This window comes from Magallana gigas, chromosome 8 (assembly GCF_963853765.1).
Source record: "Magallana gigas chromosome 8, xbMagGiga1.1, whole genome shotgun sequence".
NCBI lineage: Eukaryota > Metazoa > Mollusca > Bivalvia > Ostreida > Ostreidae > Magallana > Magallana gigas.
In genome coordinates, this window is record NC_088860.1 from 20,324,230 (window position 1) to 20,342,148 (window position 17,919).

The following is a 17,919-nucleotide window of genomic DNA, read 5'->3' on the forward strand; positions in this document are numbered from 1 at the left end:
CTATTCTTTAAATTCCATTTCATTTCAAGTGAAATATTAATGCAGGAGGACATATGCATCCTTATGTTAACAAACAACTTTTTCTAGCATCTGTAATGGCTCAGATTGTCTGCAAACGTCTTGTTTCAAGGACTGTGCTAGTCTCCATCATGCACTAGCACTAGCCTGTGCCGAGATGGGAGCACAGTCCATGCAACACCAGCCTTGAGACACTTTCTGCATCTCTAGATCTACAGTCCTTCCCCTGTACTTGCTATGTGCTGGTGTGCACCTGGTCACTAGCACTAGCCTGTGCTGGGAGAGGAGTCACCTATTCATCAAACAGATCACAGTCATTAAGGAGCCTTACCACCGCTGACAGTGAAATGACTGCAGCCACTAGTTGTACTAATTTTCGTACTGCATACTGGTGATCAAACTTGTGCTGAAGGAGGCATTATTGACATCTAATCCAAGCTTAATTGTGTGGAAAGAATTTGTTGTCCAACATCTCCACTAAATATGCCCTTTGATTCATACAAATACAGTTTTGGGGTTGCATAAAAATCAACAGCAGAATACATTTTAACATCTTTTAATGCCCATTGCATAATATCTGCCACTGCAATCTTCAAGTGTCTAATTTACACAAATGGACACTAATTGGTAGATACCTCTATCATAAAATTCTAAGATAACAACCCTCAAATCTATAATTATGTCATTTTATGTAGAATTCAACATGTCAAATAAAGCAAATGACTCGCAGTATGTGTAAATAGTATTAAAGAGTAAGTTTTCCCCCATTGACAATGACTATCAGTATTACCTATGAAATCTCATTCAATGCAACTACATGAGGTATCTCGGTATGCCTAATTCAAACTCTAGTTTGTTAAATGCTCATACTTTAAAATATCTCCAAAAGATGGAGAAAACAATGGGATGGACATGCAGCGTCTTTTTCCTCCCATAATATAATTTCATTTCAATGATGATTTTATTGACACTAATACTGCGGTTGTGCTTTTTCTCACACAAGAGAAGTGTTAAGGAGTGTTTAACATAATAGATATAGTAATACTAAGGAGGAAAAAGGCCAAACTTAACAACAACAATAAGCAGTGTTCATCATATTCATTAACAAACCACATTTTCTTTCGTGAATGAAAAAAAAATATCAATGAGATAAGGCTGAGTTCATTATTATACAAATGAACAAATTACTCTTAAGAAAAGCACTTCAATGAATTAATTCTGTAACATTCAAGTATGAAAAAAAAGAAATATTAACAGCTAGTGTTCAAACTTAATTTTACAAGCACATTTTGCTACCTACAATAACAGTATCACAACCCTTTAGTTTTTTTTATCAGATATACAGACAGAAAAAATAATTCACAAGTATACCCTTCACTATGAAACTAAAATCTACAAGCAATTCTTTTTAAATGTTCATGATTTGAAAGATCTAACACTTTACCAAATTAATTGATTCTACATCCTTTTCTTTTTTTTAATTTCCATATGGCTCATCATCCCTCTGAATAATCTTAAATCAATTTTGCTTTACTGCAGATAAAAACTTTCCAAAACAAATTTAAATAATTACAGCATGCAAAATGTTGACCCCGACATTCACTTTATATAAAAAATAATTGTTTTTTATCCTTTTGAGTTTCCTCTTTTCTATACCGTAAATAGGATCATTGAACAATAAGGAAGGATGTATTATATATGTATATTTCACATCAGGTTGTACCATCGATTGTACATGTATTTAAAAGAACATTTTAAAAAGTACTCCATTTGAAACATCATTAAATTTAATAAAAAATCCTTCAAAATTTTAATGGTCAAACAATCAAAAAACAAAAATACAGCAGATATTTTTTCTGCAATCTGAAGATGCTCCAAGTCAATGCAGATGTATAGAATTGGAGTATACAATACTACAGCAAGACTGATTTCACACAATATTTCAAATACTTCCAAATTTTTATCTACAATTCAAGTTTTTACAAATGGGTAAACTATTTATATTAAAAGTGGGTTTTGAAATCTGTTGAAATTCCTAGTTTGGTGAGTTTGCACTCCATTGGAAGCAGAAAGTCCGACCTTTGGTTTGCCCAAGCTCACGCAGTATTCATGGGTTCCTCTCTCCCTCTCCTCTTTCTCTCTCTCCCCATCTCTCTCTCATTCTCACACATGCACAGCATCCATAACAATTGCACAGAGTTAGTTTGTAGGATTGAATCCTGAATGTTTTTTATGAAAGCCCTGGTCTTCAGCAATGTTAAAAAGCGAAGCAGATCATCCAAGCTGGATCACACAAACTCTTCATGTTTTGTCACACACCACTATAAAGTTTTGAAGTCTGGGATAGCAACTAATGTTTGTAGAGGGTCAACCATTAGACAGAGCGTTCGACAGTGCTTCTTTCTGTTCGTCTGATAGCTGTTGTATACAGGCATGGAATAACTCCTGGTTTCCCTTTATTAAAAAAATCAAAAATTAAATGCAATTTAATCATCTTTTTTTAAGCAAATAAACAAAGAGAAGAACTCATTCATAGCTAAATCTATTCCAGAGATTTTTAACCAACAGCATTTAAACAGAAACTGTCCATAATGTAACCCTCTGTACTTTACAAGCCGGCATTTAAACAGCATTGAATTGTTACAGTGTACGGTACTTACTTGGAGTTGCCGGACAATGTTCAACATTCGAGGAAAACAGTCACTCTCCTTGTCCACCGCCTCACGACTCAGGGCTTCCCCAATGATGCTGATTACCCGCGGCAGGTTCTCATTGTTGGTGCCCAGTATCAATGGATGGTTTCTGTTCAATTCAAGGAGTTCCATTTATTAATTTTATCTACATTTATTCTTCTTTCTAGTTCTAAGCTTGTAAAGTTTGTACGGGCAAAGTGATGTAGTCATACGCCTTAGGATAGTTACTGAAAGGTTGCCGATTCAAATTTCAGGCATTAAGCCCAGGTTTCTATAAGCATCTTGGCTTGAAAAGATTAAACTCAGTGCAACTTTTAAGTTTGTATGCAGTCTAAGCAATCTTACACACATTACTTGTTAGTGCCTGATCAACTATATAACAAAGGGAAAGATTGATGGCATCAAAGCAGAAAAAAATGAAATCCAGGCAAAGTTTTGCCATTGAAAATTTTCATCTAAGCAATGAGAGTGCATTGCTGAAAGGAGTGAGCACTTACCCCTCAATAAGATCACAGAGATAGTTGTAGATATGGACCGCCTCATCCTCATCCTCCCACACAGGCAGCCAGCTGAACCAGAGAGGAAGCACCTCATTGAGGTTGATCTGGCTGCTGTTGTATTTACAGATCTTGGTGACGGCCGAGATGGCATTCTCTGTGGGGTTGATATTCTCCTCAGCTCGAGATTCAGGGTCCTGGATCACTTTAACAAGCAATGGCAATGCCTCTGTAAATGAAAAGAAATATATTATGTAAAAATTCAGGAATGTCATTGACTTTAGTGTTCTTAGACTGAACCAACACTGATTTAGTGCTATAATGTCTAGAGTGTTTGTTAAATATCAATGTACCTTCATAGACTCAATTATACAGATTCAGTGATTTTTCTACATTTTTCAAATGGGGCCTGGACCTTTACATTTGGGAAAAATCAGCAACATTTTCACAATTTTGGGAAAAATTGATAATATTGTTTTTAAATCTTATTGATTGTAAAATACAGTATATACAAGAGATTTATAACCTTTTAATAAATCTGCTATAAAAATAACAAATTTGTTTTGTTCAGTGAGCCTATTTCTTTTTTTTTTTGGTGATAATATTTCACAAAAGCGAAAATCCCCTCATTACAAATGTATGAATTTTTTTTTGTAAGTCCATATACAAGCACAGGTAAAGATGATATATCAGAGGAAAACAGTCTCTCAAGACAATATCTTGACAGACGCTTTGAATAGTTATACCTGTGCTTGTATTTGGACTTTCGAGATTTTTGTCAGACCAGTTGTATCCATTTTGCGAAGTCGTTTAATATAATATTATGCATTATGCTACATGATTTCAGACCGATTAAATGAATAACACCCTGAACCAGGTGTGTTGTCTTGGTCTTTTATACGCATCATATAGCACCTGTATTTTCATTATTGAAGAGTCTGAATGACGGAGATTCATTGCGTTTAATTGTAGATAAGTCGTACGAGAAAAATTCAAGTCAATAAGAACAACAACGTAAATATTTTACTCATTTTTCATTGGGAAAAAAAACCAAGATCAAATTGGGAAAAATCGGAAATTTTTGCTAGGGGAAAGGGCCGATATTCGGACCCAAATTTGGTGTAGAAAAATCACTGCAGATTAATATTAAAGAATTATTTTATCACTGTTAAAACACAAAATAATGAGTTGTCACTAAAGCTCTTCATCCTCAGTGACTCAACTTGGAGAGAGGGTTATAGTAATGATCTTAGTCAATTTGATTTCTTCAGAAAAGCGTGTCTAGAAACACCATTCTCACTGCTACTAATATCAAATTGGCACAAAGGGTAATTACCGGCACAAGTGGCAGCGTATAACTCTGTGCCAAACTGGGCCATCACGCCCACCCCATAGGCTGCGGCCTGTCTGATCTCTGGCTGGGTGTCACACACGTATCCCAGCATGCTCTTCAGGAAGTACTCCTGATACTTCACAGAATGCTGAAATGACAAGGGACAATACTTATTTAGATGAATCCACGTAAATTTTAAGAACGTACGAATAATGGTAAATTGAACTTTGATGAATTCAATTCCAACTATACAAGAAATTGCGTTAGAGAGCAGCTTAACGTATAAAAGATATATAACCCCATGCATTAAGAATTTGAAATATCACCATTACTTACAGGTCCGCAGTGCTCCAACACATCGTCCCAGATACATAGTCCCCACTGCTTGTCTGGAGCCGGTCGCTCCGCAGACTGTAATATTACACAACGTTAGTATATGTACACTTTTTAAATACATCTTGTTATTAAGGCACAGCAGAATTTTAAAGACACTTAAATACAGGGATTGTCATGTTTTGAGACATAAATATACTTCTTTTACTGCAGCACATTCTTAGTAAACTAATGCATAAAGATATATTATTTCAATTTTATTTTGCACCATATTGTCTTGAACCACAGAAGTATTTGTACAATGCTTTCCTAGAGGAATTCCCCTTGCTATGATTGTAAGAGAAAGGAGAATTTCAGGGCTTCATGAAATATTGAACACTGTCAGTAAAACATACTTAGAAATCTTTTGCAACTTTTGATTATCTAATTGCAATTCCCATAAAATTTTTTTAAATACTTTTGATGCAAATACAGTGGTTCCTAGCTGCAGATCTGTAGCTCTCTGGTTGAAAAAATTCGGATAGACAAACCAGAGAGCTACAGTTCCAAGCGTTGTAAAAACCTCTGATTTACGCCGCCGTTTTTGTGTCGCTCGCTTCGGGAATTATATCCGATTTTAAAAGCATTCAACCGCCTAAAAAATTGGATTTATTAATAAAACATATAGTTTACCCTAACTCTGCTAACTTTGTTTTCCTTTCAATGGTTCACAACGGCCATCCTTCGCCTTGGAATGTCATCGTTTTAAAAAACTCGCCTTATGACAACCATGTTTACCTAGTAGCGAGATCTCGGGTGCGTCGATTTACCCAAATGGACCCAAATGGCGATTAAAGTGGAAAACAATTATAATAAAATCCTTATTACTAATATTATCACTTGTTTTAGTCATTTCATGGGGTTGTTAGCCGTTATTAAGAAAAATAAAGACCCAAAAGGCGACCCAAATGGCGATTCAAGCGGAAAACAATTATAATAAAATCCTCATAATTTAGGGAAATTTGGAAAAATAAAAGCCGAAGGTCCAAAACAATAATTAAAATTATTTCAGTATATCTTTAAAAATTGTTTTTGAAAAAAAAAGATGAGCATTTTATGTCGATTTGTAAAAGTATATAATGTATGTAATTACATGTATATTCAAATAATATAAATATATATATATTATATAAAAATAAAACAACTTTTTAAAATAATTTTAATTATTGTTATGGAGCTTCTGCTTTTATTTTTCCAAATTTCCCTAAATTATGAGGATTTTATTATAATTGTTTTCCACTTAAATCGCCATTTGGGTCCATTTGGGTAAATCGACGCACCCGAGATCTCGCTACTAGGTAAACATGGTTGTCATAAGGCGAGTTTTTTAAAACGATGACATTCCAAGGCGAAGGATGGCCGTTGTGAACCATTGAAAGGAAAACAAAGTTAGCAGAGTTAGGGTAAACTATATGTTTAATTAATAAATCCAATTTTTTAGGCGGTTGAATGCTTTTAAAGTCGGATATAATTCCCGAAGCGAGCGACACAAAAACGGCGGCGTAAATCAGAGGTTTTTACAACGCTTGGAACTGTAGCTCTCTGGTTTGTCTATCCGAATTTTTTCAACCAGAGAGCTACAGATCTGCAGCTAAGTGGTTCCTTGCATGACTCATGTATTTTGAAAATATAATAGGCATGAAAACTAATATTAATACTTCCTATGAACAGAAGACATGGATATGGGAGCTAAAATGTGGTTTATACATGTCTGCACCAAACTTGTAAAAATGATTGCCTGTCTGGTTCTTGTATTAGGAATCATATTTTCTGGACATGATACTTTTTTAATGCACCCAATGTGTATTCTTACCAGTAACTTGACAAAATGGTGGAGAAGTTGTTCAAACATTGGCAGAAATTCTTCTTTGTGCGTTCCAAAGAGGGAGTGGACAGTATCAGAAATCTTGCTCAGTATATACACATCCTCGTCATCCTATGAAATGAACACAAAAACAACTTTATATTAATTGATTAGCGATACACATGTATAGCAACATACATAATTTGTGTCAATATGCCCATTCTCAGAATCATCACGTAATTATTTCATCGTTCACATTTCTCAATGCGCAATTGAAATAATAATTCATCATATCTCAGGCTATTTGACACAACTAAGGAATTAGTATTAAAATGAATATGTATGTGTATTTTACTTGTAAATAACAAATCTTTTAAAAAAAGAAACTGCTGAATATATCCCAAATATACAATGAAGCCATGCATGTATGCTGTGAACAAACTACATGTATTATTCACCTGTGAAGCGATTTGCATAAACCTCTTTGTCATCAAAATGTACCTTAATGGGCTTGTCTCTATCATTCATTAAAGATTATACACAGAGGCTCAGTTGGAAAAAATAGATTACACTGGCTCACAATCCCTATTCTTACATGTACAATGATTAAAAAGATGGATTTACAGAATCGAACATGCAATTGTGTAACCGGATAAAAACTTGTCTGAGCCAAAATCATTCAAATCAAAACATGCAAAACATGTAAAGAAACTGATCCAAATCAGTAATGGATATATGCTGAAAACAGTTCTGCATGAAAAAATATCAGAGTGTTTCGAGGCCAATTAGGGCCGAGAACTGCCTGATATTTTTTTACACAGAAGTGTTAAAGGCATATATAGTACTTAAAACACTGCCATTAAATTTCATTGTTGGTTTATCCGAGACAGTTCGATTTTTAAGGATATCAGTACTGTAACGGTCTGATTTTTAGCTCACTGATATCTGACTGTCAAGGGTGAAATTTTAGACTGTGGGAACAAAGGAATGACATCACAGCAGTGTTTTAATTCAATTTATTCCCTGGCTAGCAGGCTATCTTTAATGTTGATCCCTGCTATGTTGAAATGTACACCTGTCAAAGCTAATGATGAATAAATTCAATACCTGAATTCTAAACACAAGGCATGTTAATGAACGCCAGTAACTATAAATCGCAATCACAACATCAATTAGTTTGAACTATAAAAAATATGGAAATTATCAATGTAAGTTTTCTTTACATTAATGGCAAGTTCATAGCCAATCTATGTCTCATTTAGCACAACTTGGTTTGTTGAAATTGTGTTCATTTTCATCATAATTCGAAATTTTTTAAAAGTAGGAAATCTTGATTACAAAAGCGAAATAGTTTAAATGTATGTACAGAGTAGATGTACCATAATGCATGCATTCAAAACAGACTGAAATGCATCGAAATCCTGATATTCTTTTTGAACAAAAACATATAATGTAATCCCTGAGTCAGAATCATCACATGATAATTTCATGGTTAACATTTCTCAATGCGCAATTGAAAAAATAATTCATCATATTTCAGGTTATTTTTATTTTTGCAACAAAAAAAATAAACAGCACTGCAAAATTGGGGGAAAAACACCCTTGCAAGAGAGCATTGCATTTTAAAAAATACTGCAAGAATAAAAAGAAAGAATAATTTGGAAGTAGATTGCACTAATCTTCATTTCTTCACCACAGAAGATGTCTGTCACCAGTCAATATGTAAATAATTTCTTCCAATGAGCACCAATCTACTTTTCATCTACAGCTTACTCCACTTATATTGAAATTCCGCTTATTTTGAAATAGAAATAAATCCCCAGTATTTGCCTCTCATTTTCTTTGCACTGATTTTACGGCTATAATGAAATCGGCTATTTTGAAATATCGCTTATATTGAAGCCACTGATCGGTCCCCATAGGTGATAATTAGTTGTTTTATAACGGTTATATTGAAGTACTCCTTGGCGGCTGTCGTCACGGTTGGTGACAGTTATTATGCCAAACTGACCGTTTGATATACAAAGGTGTGAATTGATAAGTTCTCATCATGAGTGTTTTTATACTTCTTTTAAAAAGTAAAATTTATTCACTGTTGAATTTTTTGTTTTAAGTATATGAATGTATTGCGGCTAGATGTAATATGGAAACTCCAAGGAAAAGGAAAACCTTATATCTTCGGACACTAAATACAAACTAGTTATGGCTATTGATAAAAGGCTAGACGTAATATGGAAACCCCAAGGAAAAGGAAAACCTTACATCTTTGGACACTAAATACAAACTAGTTATGGCTATTGATATAAGGACAAAGCCCAAATTCAAAAGAGCTAAGGATTTTGAGATTATCGCGAGTACATTTATGATGATATACAAGCAGCGTTCAGCAGTATTTGAAGCGTTTTAGTCTGGTGATTTTCTCTAAAACGTTAAAGAATGCGATCGGAGATTATGATGAGGTTTAAGATATTAACAAAATGAATCTTACAAAACTTACTGATATAACCAGATGTAAAATGTGTGCAAAAATATACTGTACGTCCGAAGAATTCCTTTTAAATCGTGGTAAAAAACCTTCGTGATGGAGAGCTATCTCAGTGTGGCTGTGATAATTCACTTGTTTCTCATATGTGCCAAATGTCAGATACTATCTAGCAAATGGGGAAGTTTCATGAAGACAGAGCCTTCAAATGTGCTAATGGTATGCATCATTCATTTGGCATTATGACTTACATAACTTATCAAAAGTGTCCCTATACAGAAGAAATTTACCTCATCTAGTAAAGTCTCTTCAACATCTTCATCATAGTCTTCATCTCTTCGTTTTTCTAAGATTAAAGAACACAAGCCATTTTGTCATCAGTCTATACAAGTTTTCAATGACCCTGAAGTATCTGGGATCAACATTCAATGATCTCATGGTATGTGGGATTGACATTTAACGATTCTGAGTTATCTTGGATAGACATCAAATAACTTTGAGTTATCTGAGATTGGCATTTAATAATTCTGAGTGATTTTGAGTTATCTTGGATTGACATTCAATAACATTGAGATATCTGAGATTGGCATTTAATAATTCTGAGTAATTTGGGATTGATGCTCTATGATACCAGGTCATCTGGGATTGGGGATGGACATTTCTGAGCAAGACATTACCCTGTCTATCCTCCTGTCTCTTGAAGTGTGTCTGCAGCTGTTTGTCCATCAGTTGCATTAGGTGTTGTAGGTTCTCTGTTGACAAACAGCCCCGGCCTAACTTCTCAATACACTATAGAAATAACCACACAATCTTATTTGTAATGGCTCATTTAATAAAATACTTAAAGTGTAACATACAAATTGCAATGCATTAAGACAATCTTCATCAAATGCAACAATGTGCTTATAATTTCAATTTTAATCTGAAAGTTTTAGCATGCTGTCTTTTTATAAGTACCTTTAATATGTAAAATATTTGTTCAAAAATATTATGAATTGTGCATAAACTCTCTTACATTACAAAATACAACTTTGTTGAAATGTACTATGCATTACACATAAATGTCAAATAATCAAATTTAAAGATGCCAAAATGTCAGATACTATCTAGCAAATGGGGAAGTTTCATAAAGACATGCCTTCAAGTGTGCTAAAGGTATGCATCATACATCAAGGCATCTAAAACCGATGTGAACATCTTGCAGAAAATACTTTAACTTACGACTTGAGTATTCCATGAGCATCCATACCTTTGCTAATGAGTTCATGTGCTCGGGTAGCACGGTGTTTTCTGGTTCGATCTCGATGGCTTTCAGAAGACTGGGACATATAAACTGCCACATCTCAGCCACGTACTGGTCTCCTCTGATCTTAGCACATTCGATCAGGTAAGGCAAACTTTCTGATGCAGCTATCCTGATATCTAGAGAGAAAAGACTCATGATTTCATGAAGTGCATTTGAATATCAGTTTAGACTTCATACAGCTAATCCAGCTACAGAAATAATGAACCATTCCACATCTTTTCAAAAATGATCTGCCTATTTCTACATTCAAATTTCCGCTGAACAGCATACTTAGCAAGGAAATATATTACATGCACATGAAAAAAGAAGCACCAATAGAAATACAGCATTCAATGTGTAAAATGCTTTTCAACAAAATATCATTTTCATACCATCATGGAAGTAGAACTTGAGCAATGGAACCATGATTTTGACCACCTCCTCTGCATATTCGGCAAAGCCTTCCTTCAATTCGCGAGCATAACACACCAACATCTGACAGGCGGTAGCCTTCTCTTCCAGACCAGCTGTTCTTATTCCAAAACTTTGCTAGAGAAGAGAATTACGACAACAGAAAATTAAACATAGCAAATTGAAACTGTCAGAAAGCACAAGTTGAAGACAAGAATTCCTTCACATGGTTCAGATTAGTAAAGAGTTAAGAGAAACAGTGAATGGTCAACAAGGCATGGAAGTTACCTGGTCACCAACAGTTACAAACTGCCACTCTGTGTCACTCTCCATGTCTTTGATTTCATCACCTGTAAAATATGTGATGTTCCCTTTTGAAGTTTGTTTAAAGTTAAATTTCCTTCAGCAAAACACTGAAATTTTTGGCATTTAAAATACAGTAAAAGCATTTATGACACACAAAAGTGTTGAAGTAAACACACAATTTCACATCACATAGAATAAAAGATTTTATATCTACACCTTATTTCACTTAATAACAACTTTATTCATCCGATCAAAGCAGAAGAGCGAATTTTCCCATTGATACAGTTAGAATCTTATCTGTACTGTATTGTATTCACTTACTGTCCAACAAGGCGACTTCTGGTTTGAGTGATGCCGCTTTAAGAACAGGTCCCATAACAATAGGCAGATACTGCTGGAAGTCCTTCCCTAAGATTTTACACATTCTGGCCCAGGCAGAGATAAGGTAGGAAAGCTACAACACAAATATTCTTTCACTTGCTTGTAAGAAAAGTACATGTATTGTGCAGCATAATTAAAAGTATGCAGAAGCAGGAACATGTTTGTATCACTTTCTTACATCTACAATATCTTTGTTGGAAATTCCATGCAAAATTACTTTTTAAGAGCTTTCTTAGCTTTTTCAGAGTGTATCAACTGTAAACATCCTACAGGGGTTCTTACAGCACTGGGTTCAAATATTACCTGAGGGTCATCATCTGCCAATTCATCAGGTGAAGTCTGGTGTTTCAGGAGAAGCTGCATCACATCACTGCAGTCTTGTAAAAACTGAAGAGAAAAAACATCAACCTCATCATCATTTTTACCTTTCCAAAAAACCCCAAAATATCCCCCCATTCAAATTCACAACTCATCTATCAAAGAGTTGACAATGCATGAAGGTCTGTAGACCAGGAAAAATCACAAATTTTCTCTGAACTCTGAAATAGAATAACTCACCTTTTCTTTTCCAACTGCCAGTCCTATCAAACTGATACACTCAATGGTTTTGCCCCTCAGTAACCGTAACTCTTGTTGGACGGCGTTCTGTACAATGTACTTCAGGCAGGGCATGAAGCGGTCATAGTGGGAAATAAACTTCTCCTCTGCAGTGTCAGCCACTGATGCTAAGGTAGTCACTATCTGCTCCAATACCATCTTTGTTCCTTTCTCCATCAGCTATAAAATAATTCAACCAAAATTCCAATCACACCTTTTCAGACCAAAATCATCATCTCTCAATAAACTTAGTTGATATAATAAAATCCATTGTACTTTGATTCATTTTAATTAAACTTGAAATACTTGCTTCTTTGAATTTACTGTTGAGAACCTCCTCCAATTTGAGGATGATGACGTCCAGGTATTGTGATAAGATCACTTTTGGACATTCTTCACTGAAGTTTACCAAGGCTGCTGCACCATGGGCCTGAACTCGAGGATTGCTGTTGTCGTCCAAAATTTGTAGTAAACTTGGAACTAACTGAAAATAGGGAGATTTCCACAATGAGAGAGACACAGAATCAGAGAACAGATGGCGATTCTTCTGTAGCTGATGATGATATTCAATCTCAGAGAGAGAAAGAGAGGAAAAAGAAAGAGAGAGAATGAAATTAGAATATACTTTTTCATGGAATTTTTTCTGGAAGAGGGGACCAAAGTCCGTACACATCTGTCCTAGGGCATTACAGGCTGCATACCGAACTCTTGGGTGCTGTAATATAAAAAGAACACTTTTCTTAAAACTCTCTTTTCAAATTCAGTCAGGCTATGGTCATTTTAAATATGCATACTTTGATCTAAGGGATGTAAAAGTAACAAAAAATGCAATTAATCTTATCACAAAAGGAACTTTTAAAAAAAGACAGAAATCAAATGTCAGCTGATTCCACTTGAATTGCCCCATGAGCCATTACTTTTGATTAGCATCTTACTGGGTCTTTAAGAAATGGTAAGATGGCCTCCAGCACATTTCCTAGCATGGTCTCCATCTGTTGGTGGCAGCCCTCCCCACAGGCTGATATGGCCATCAATGCTGCGTGTCTGTACCGCCAGTCATCTGTAACCATCAAACACTGTGTTAGTAACATTTTATTTACTAATGCACATTCTTTAGTAACTAAATATTTACAGGAACAATTAAAAGTCCAAATAAAATGCATAGCAATTTAGACGTCATTAATCATAATTCAACCAAAAATTTATTCAAGGAAGAAAACAAACATTTTTTCACCAGAACGAAACTGAAGCATTGTTTGGAACCAAACAGGTGGTGTCAAAATTTAAGCAATTCAACATACTACAACAAAGTACAATAAATACTGACTGTTTTGCAACATCTGGGGCACATTGGACAAGATGTGTGGCAGCATAGTCTTCCCTCCCAAAGCACAAGCCATCCTGTCTAAGGCACTCTCTGATGCTATCGCGTTGCTAGAAACAAAATTTATACTGGCTCTTATTTCACATCAAAATTCTAGCGAGTTTTTTGAGCATAAACTGATCTAGATAGAGCTCCATGTTATTGTATTCCTCCTTCAAGTATAAATACTGTAAATTCCTTACTTTACACAAGTACTAAATTCCACGATTCCCCTGTTTTACATCAAATCGTGAGAATATAAAATGGCGAGCACCAATTTTTGTTAAGATTTTATATAGCTTAAAAATGTCTGAAAAATAAGAGCAAGATTTTAAAATCCAGGAGGACTGCTTCTCACGATTCTACGTGGATATTAATTCCTCACATTTAATAAGGAATTTACAGTATTGTGTGAAAGTTAAATAGTGGTCATACCTATCTGTGTCCTCTTCCTCAGGTTCATCTTGCATCGACCAATCAGGCTCCTCTTCTAAATCAACCATCATGGCCAAAACCTGGGGTACTGTCAAAAGATTCATAATCATTAATGTCTGATAATATCTCATGATACATACCAAATATAGGCCTAAACTTGACAGGTTGTTTTCAATATAATTAACAGTCATAAACTTGACTGTACATTTTTTCTTGATATCTCACAAAATCACACACTTGACTGGGTGCTTTTTTCTATATCACTAATAGAGGCATAATCTTGACTGGATTTTTTTCTATGTACCTAATAGAGGCATGAACTTTGCATTTTTGCGGACCATTGCAGGTGCAGTCTCTGACAAGGTGACAATCACTTCCAGACCCAGCTGTCTCCACGAGTCATCCAGACTGCAGTCCGAAACCACCTACAAGTAGACAGACAATGAAATTAGAAAGAAATATTAAAAATTACTGAGACAGGCTTATGGAACAATGTTTAGTAAATTTACTGAGATACAAAAGATTCTGTACTTTATGCAACAGTGACAATGGAGACGATTACCATTACATTTTGATATGTCAAGCTTCAAATGGTAGTAGAAAATTGTGTGCCATCCCTATCAACTGATATCATATGAAGTTTCTAAAAAAAAAATCAAATGCATTCTGCTACGCCTAAACAATACATGTAAAATCTCAAATGTTGAAGATGTGAAACTTGCCTTCAGACAAAACGGAAAGACCGTTTCCATGTGGGGCCTTATAACTTTTGGAACGTTTTCAGCCAGTTCAATCAAGCACTTGAGCAGACTATCATCTTCCTGTGCACTCAGGCTAACATTTATCAACTGCAAAAATCAAATCTTAATCATAAAAACTTGACCCAATAATTTTGAAACAAGAAAATTTTTCAAAAACTGGATTATGGCTTAGAAGAATCTACCGGTACATGCATGACACCCCCTCTTACTTGTATCATGGGTGGGATTAGATCTTTGAACTGCCCCATGAGTTGAGGAGAGTTGTCATTAGCTGACAGGAAAGCTGTCATGGCTTTCACTGCCTCGGCTTGCACCTCGGGATTCTCAGTGTCATTCAAACACCTCGACAACATTTGTTTGATGACATCTAAGTAGTGAGCTTGTTGGTTGCCAAATATCCCAGGAACTTGGCTAAAAGAAGAAAATGCAAATAAAGTTTTTGTTAAATAGTGATCAAATTAAACGTCAAAAAAATTTATAAGAATATATTATGTGTTTGATAAACAGTTTTAGCTTAAATGTACAGGAGTATGTATGATAAAGAAAACAAACGTCTGTTCTCATTCTTATTTTTTCCTCCCTAAAGCTTACCCAAATATATGGAGAGCACAACTCCTGAGTCCTGAGTCTGGGGAATTAGCACACTCAAACATGTACTTCAGAACCTCTGGCCATGTCATGTTGTCTTCATCATCTTCAAAGAAACAAAGGTTTTCATCAATTTCACAGTAAGTGCTTTTTACTCGTTTATTTATTTTCTTGTCACTGTACAATGTACAAGACAGGAAGCATTATATTGAATCGAAATACTCTTTCTTAGCTTTTTTTTTTTTTAAATTCCCTAGTATAAGACTTAGTGTTTTCAATATTAACAAAACTACAACTTTAACCCATGATGAGCCTTTTTAACGGCAAATGCAAGGAAAGGATGCCCCTTGGTCAAATGACTTCTTTTCAGGTTAAAATAAAATTTGATTTCATTGGCAATCTTATTGCAAAGACTCATTCAAACGTTTCCTTTCTAAAAACTTATGGACCAGGTACATAGTGGGACTGACAGATGAACACAATGATTCTTATAAATCCATCAAACTTTGTTTGCAGGGCCTATATATGTCAAATAAGTGCCATTAATAGTGATAACATCATAGATTCATTAGAACCAACAACTTCATTACCGTACAAGATACATTTAACCACCACAAGTAGCCTACCGATCAGATTTCTGGCCAGTTCGGCTGCGGCATCACAGATTTTTTTGCGGACTGCTGGCGTGTCCTCTTCTTGGATAAGAACCAAGATCTGCTCTTTGACTGCATTCTGGATGTTTGCTGGAACCTGGGGCCAAAACTCTTCGAAATTGTTTGCAAATAAACGCCGTAGCAGCACAGGCGCAAGTGTCCTGACCTGAACATGAACCAACAGTAAGAACTATAAATCTAAAATTTCCCAAGAAGTTGAAAACATTAAATATTCAAATGAGTTTTATTTTGTCTGAACATGTACAAGGTATTTGCTTCAATCTTTTTTCTATAACACAATGTATTCCTATGGCATGCTACATGACATGTAAGATTGCATCACAGCTCGAAACACAATATTAATTTAGGAATCTTAAAGGATAATTAATTGATAAGTTCCCTATTGGTGACAGAATATAAATTTGATGTGATTTACCCCTTTCCCCAATACAATAACTGATATTTATTAAAACACAGAAATAATACCTATTCAGACAATATATATATTTTTCAATAAATCACAGAAAATATAACAGTATCATGTCAAATATCAAAAGTAGTTTGATTTTACTTGTGTTCTGAACTTACATTGACAAGCTCTGTTTCACTGGTTAGCATATATAAATGAGTTGTTCTTATGAAGTTAAAAAAAAACTACCTATAATATATATATTTAACACTTTGGTTAAAATCTGGCACCAGTATAAGTACATTCATCTGAATAACCCAAGTACCTCAACAGACAAGTTTCTGTTCTTCAAGGCAGTGACTAAATATGGCAACTTTGATACAGCTGGTACGCCATCATATGCTTCCTGGAAATAAATATAAAACATCATATTTTTAGCTGGGCATTCTAAATATAAATTGAATTTTATTTACACAAGTGTTTTGAAAGTCAAACTCAGGGGATTGCCGAAATTGGAAGTGATTAAATATTATCTTTGAATTTTTTTTTAAGTAAGAAAAGACAGCTTGCATGTGCACCTGATCCATTAATAATTTACATAGCAAGAAAATTGAAAAAACAAGCAACAGCTGATGAATGGAAAAGGTTTAATAACCACCTAAACATTAACAAAGCTGTAATTATGAAAGTGATAAATGATGAAACAACCGTAACATGTATATTCTTTCACAAACCGAACACCTAACAGCATATCACTTCAGCTGAAATGCTTCATTTCACATTTATTTATAATTAAGGGTAAGAATAATGTACTGTAGCAATGATAACTTAATTAAAAAGAAATCTTCGTGTCGATTAAACGAAACATTATGTCATCTATTTCCATCATTTCCTTTAACTTAGTGTGTTTTAATTAATATCTGTTTAATTATGGTACGATTTGTGCTATGTGCAGCATGGTTGTGAGGAAGGGGGGGGGGGGTAGGTCTGACCGGAAGTGCATAAAAGAATTCTTTTATAACGAACACAAGTGTTGTATTGTTTAATGATGAATAAAGTGTATGAAATATGATCCCTTATACCTAGCAGCACCATAATAATTACAACGTTACACAAAAACTAGGTGAAATTCACATCTCCATGTGTCATTCTTTAGTGACATGTCCCCCATTCATTTCCACGTGGTATGTAGCACGCGAAAGTCGGGCACTAAAATGAAACGAACATCTTGTCTTTCAACTCAAATAATCGGATATAAGTCAAGTACATTACCTCAGCTTTTGTCCGAATCTCATTTTCTGGATTTAATAGCGTGTTTAATAACGTTTCAAACTGTATCTGATCGTCGGCCATCTTCTCTCTCAGGGGTATACAACCACCATGACCTTTAACCTTATAATTCCCGCCTTATTTTTAAACGAGTTCTTTCCCTTTTGCCATGCCACCACAAATTTTACTTTTGTGCCCAATCAAAAAAACTTGAAACCTTTTATTTTCTCGCAAGAATTCACGGTTTGTTTTTGTACAAATT

General features: G+C 34.8%; 1 protein-coding gene across 1 annotated transcript; it reads right to left on the reverse strand.

Moving 5' to 3' along the window:
• Window positions 1-558: 558 nt before the first annotated feature.
• Window positions 559-17,780, reverse strand: LOC105346647 (importin-5). The gene is made up of 26 exons (XM_011455319.4): window positions 17,661-17,780; window positions 16,714-16,794; window positions 15,953-16,145; window positions 15,330-15,432; window positions 14,948-15,149; window positions 14,700-14,825; window positions 14,282-14,402; window positions 13,978-14,065; window positions 13,507-13,613; window positions 13,115-13,239; window positions 12,805-12,894; window positions 12,490-12,663; window positions 12,141-12,359; window positions 11,886-11,969; window positions 11,523-11,655; window positions 11,184-11,245; window positions 10,877-11,033; window positions 10,449-10,621; window positions 9,877-9,988; window positions 9,490-9,545; window positions 6,727-6,849; window positions 4,878-4,952; window positions 4,545-4,689; window positions 3,209-3,437; window positions 2,679-2,820; window positions 559-2,472 (listed from the first exon to the last, which is right to left on the reverse strand). Exons 1-26 carry the CDS (start codon window positions 17,739-17,741, stop codon window positions 2,386-2,388), a joined length of 3,288 nt encoding a protein of 1,095 aa, XP_011453621.3. The 5' UTR covers window positions 17,742-17,780; the 3' UTR covers window positions 559-2,385.
• Between the last annotated feature and the right edge of the window lie 139 nt (window positions 17,781-17,919).

Coding starts and splice junctions, on each gene's coding strand:
- LOC105346647 (XM_011455319.4), bottom strand. CDS start 17,741: ATGGCCGACGATCAGATACAGTTTGAAACGTTATTAAACACGCTATTA. Junction 3,438..4,544: donor ATACGCTGCCACTTGTGCCG/GTAATTACCCTT, acceptor TTTCATTTACAG/AGGCATTGCCATTGCTTGTT. Junction 2,821..3,208: donor CTCTGTGATCTTATTGAGGG/GTAAGTGCTCAC, acceptor TGAATTGAACAG/AAACCATCCATTGATACTGG.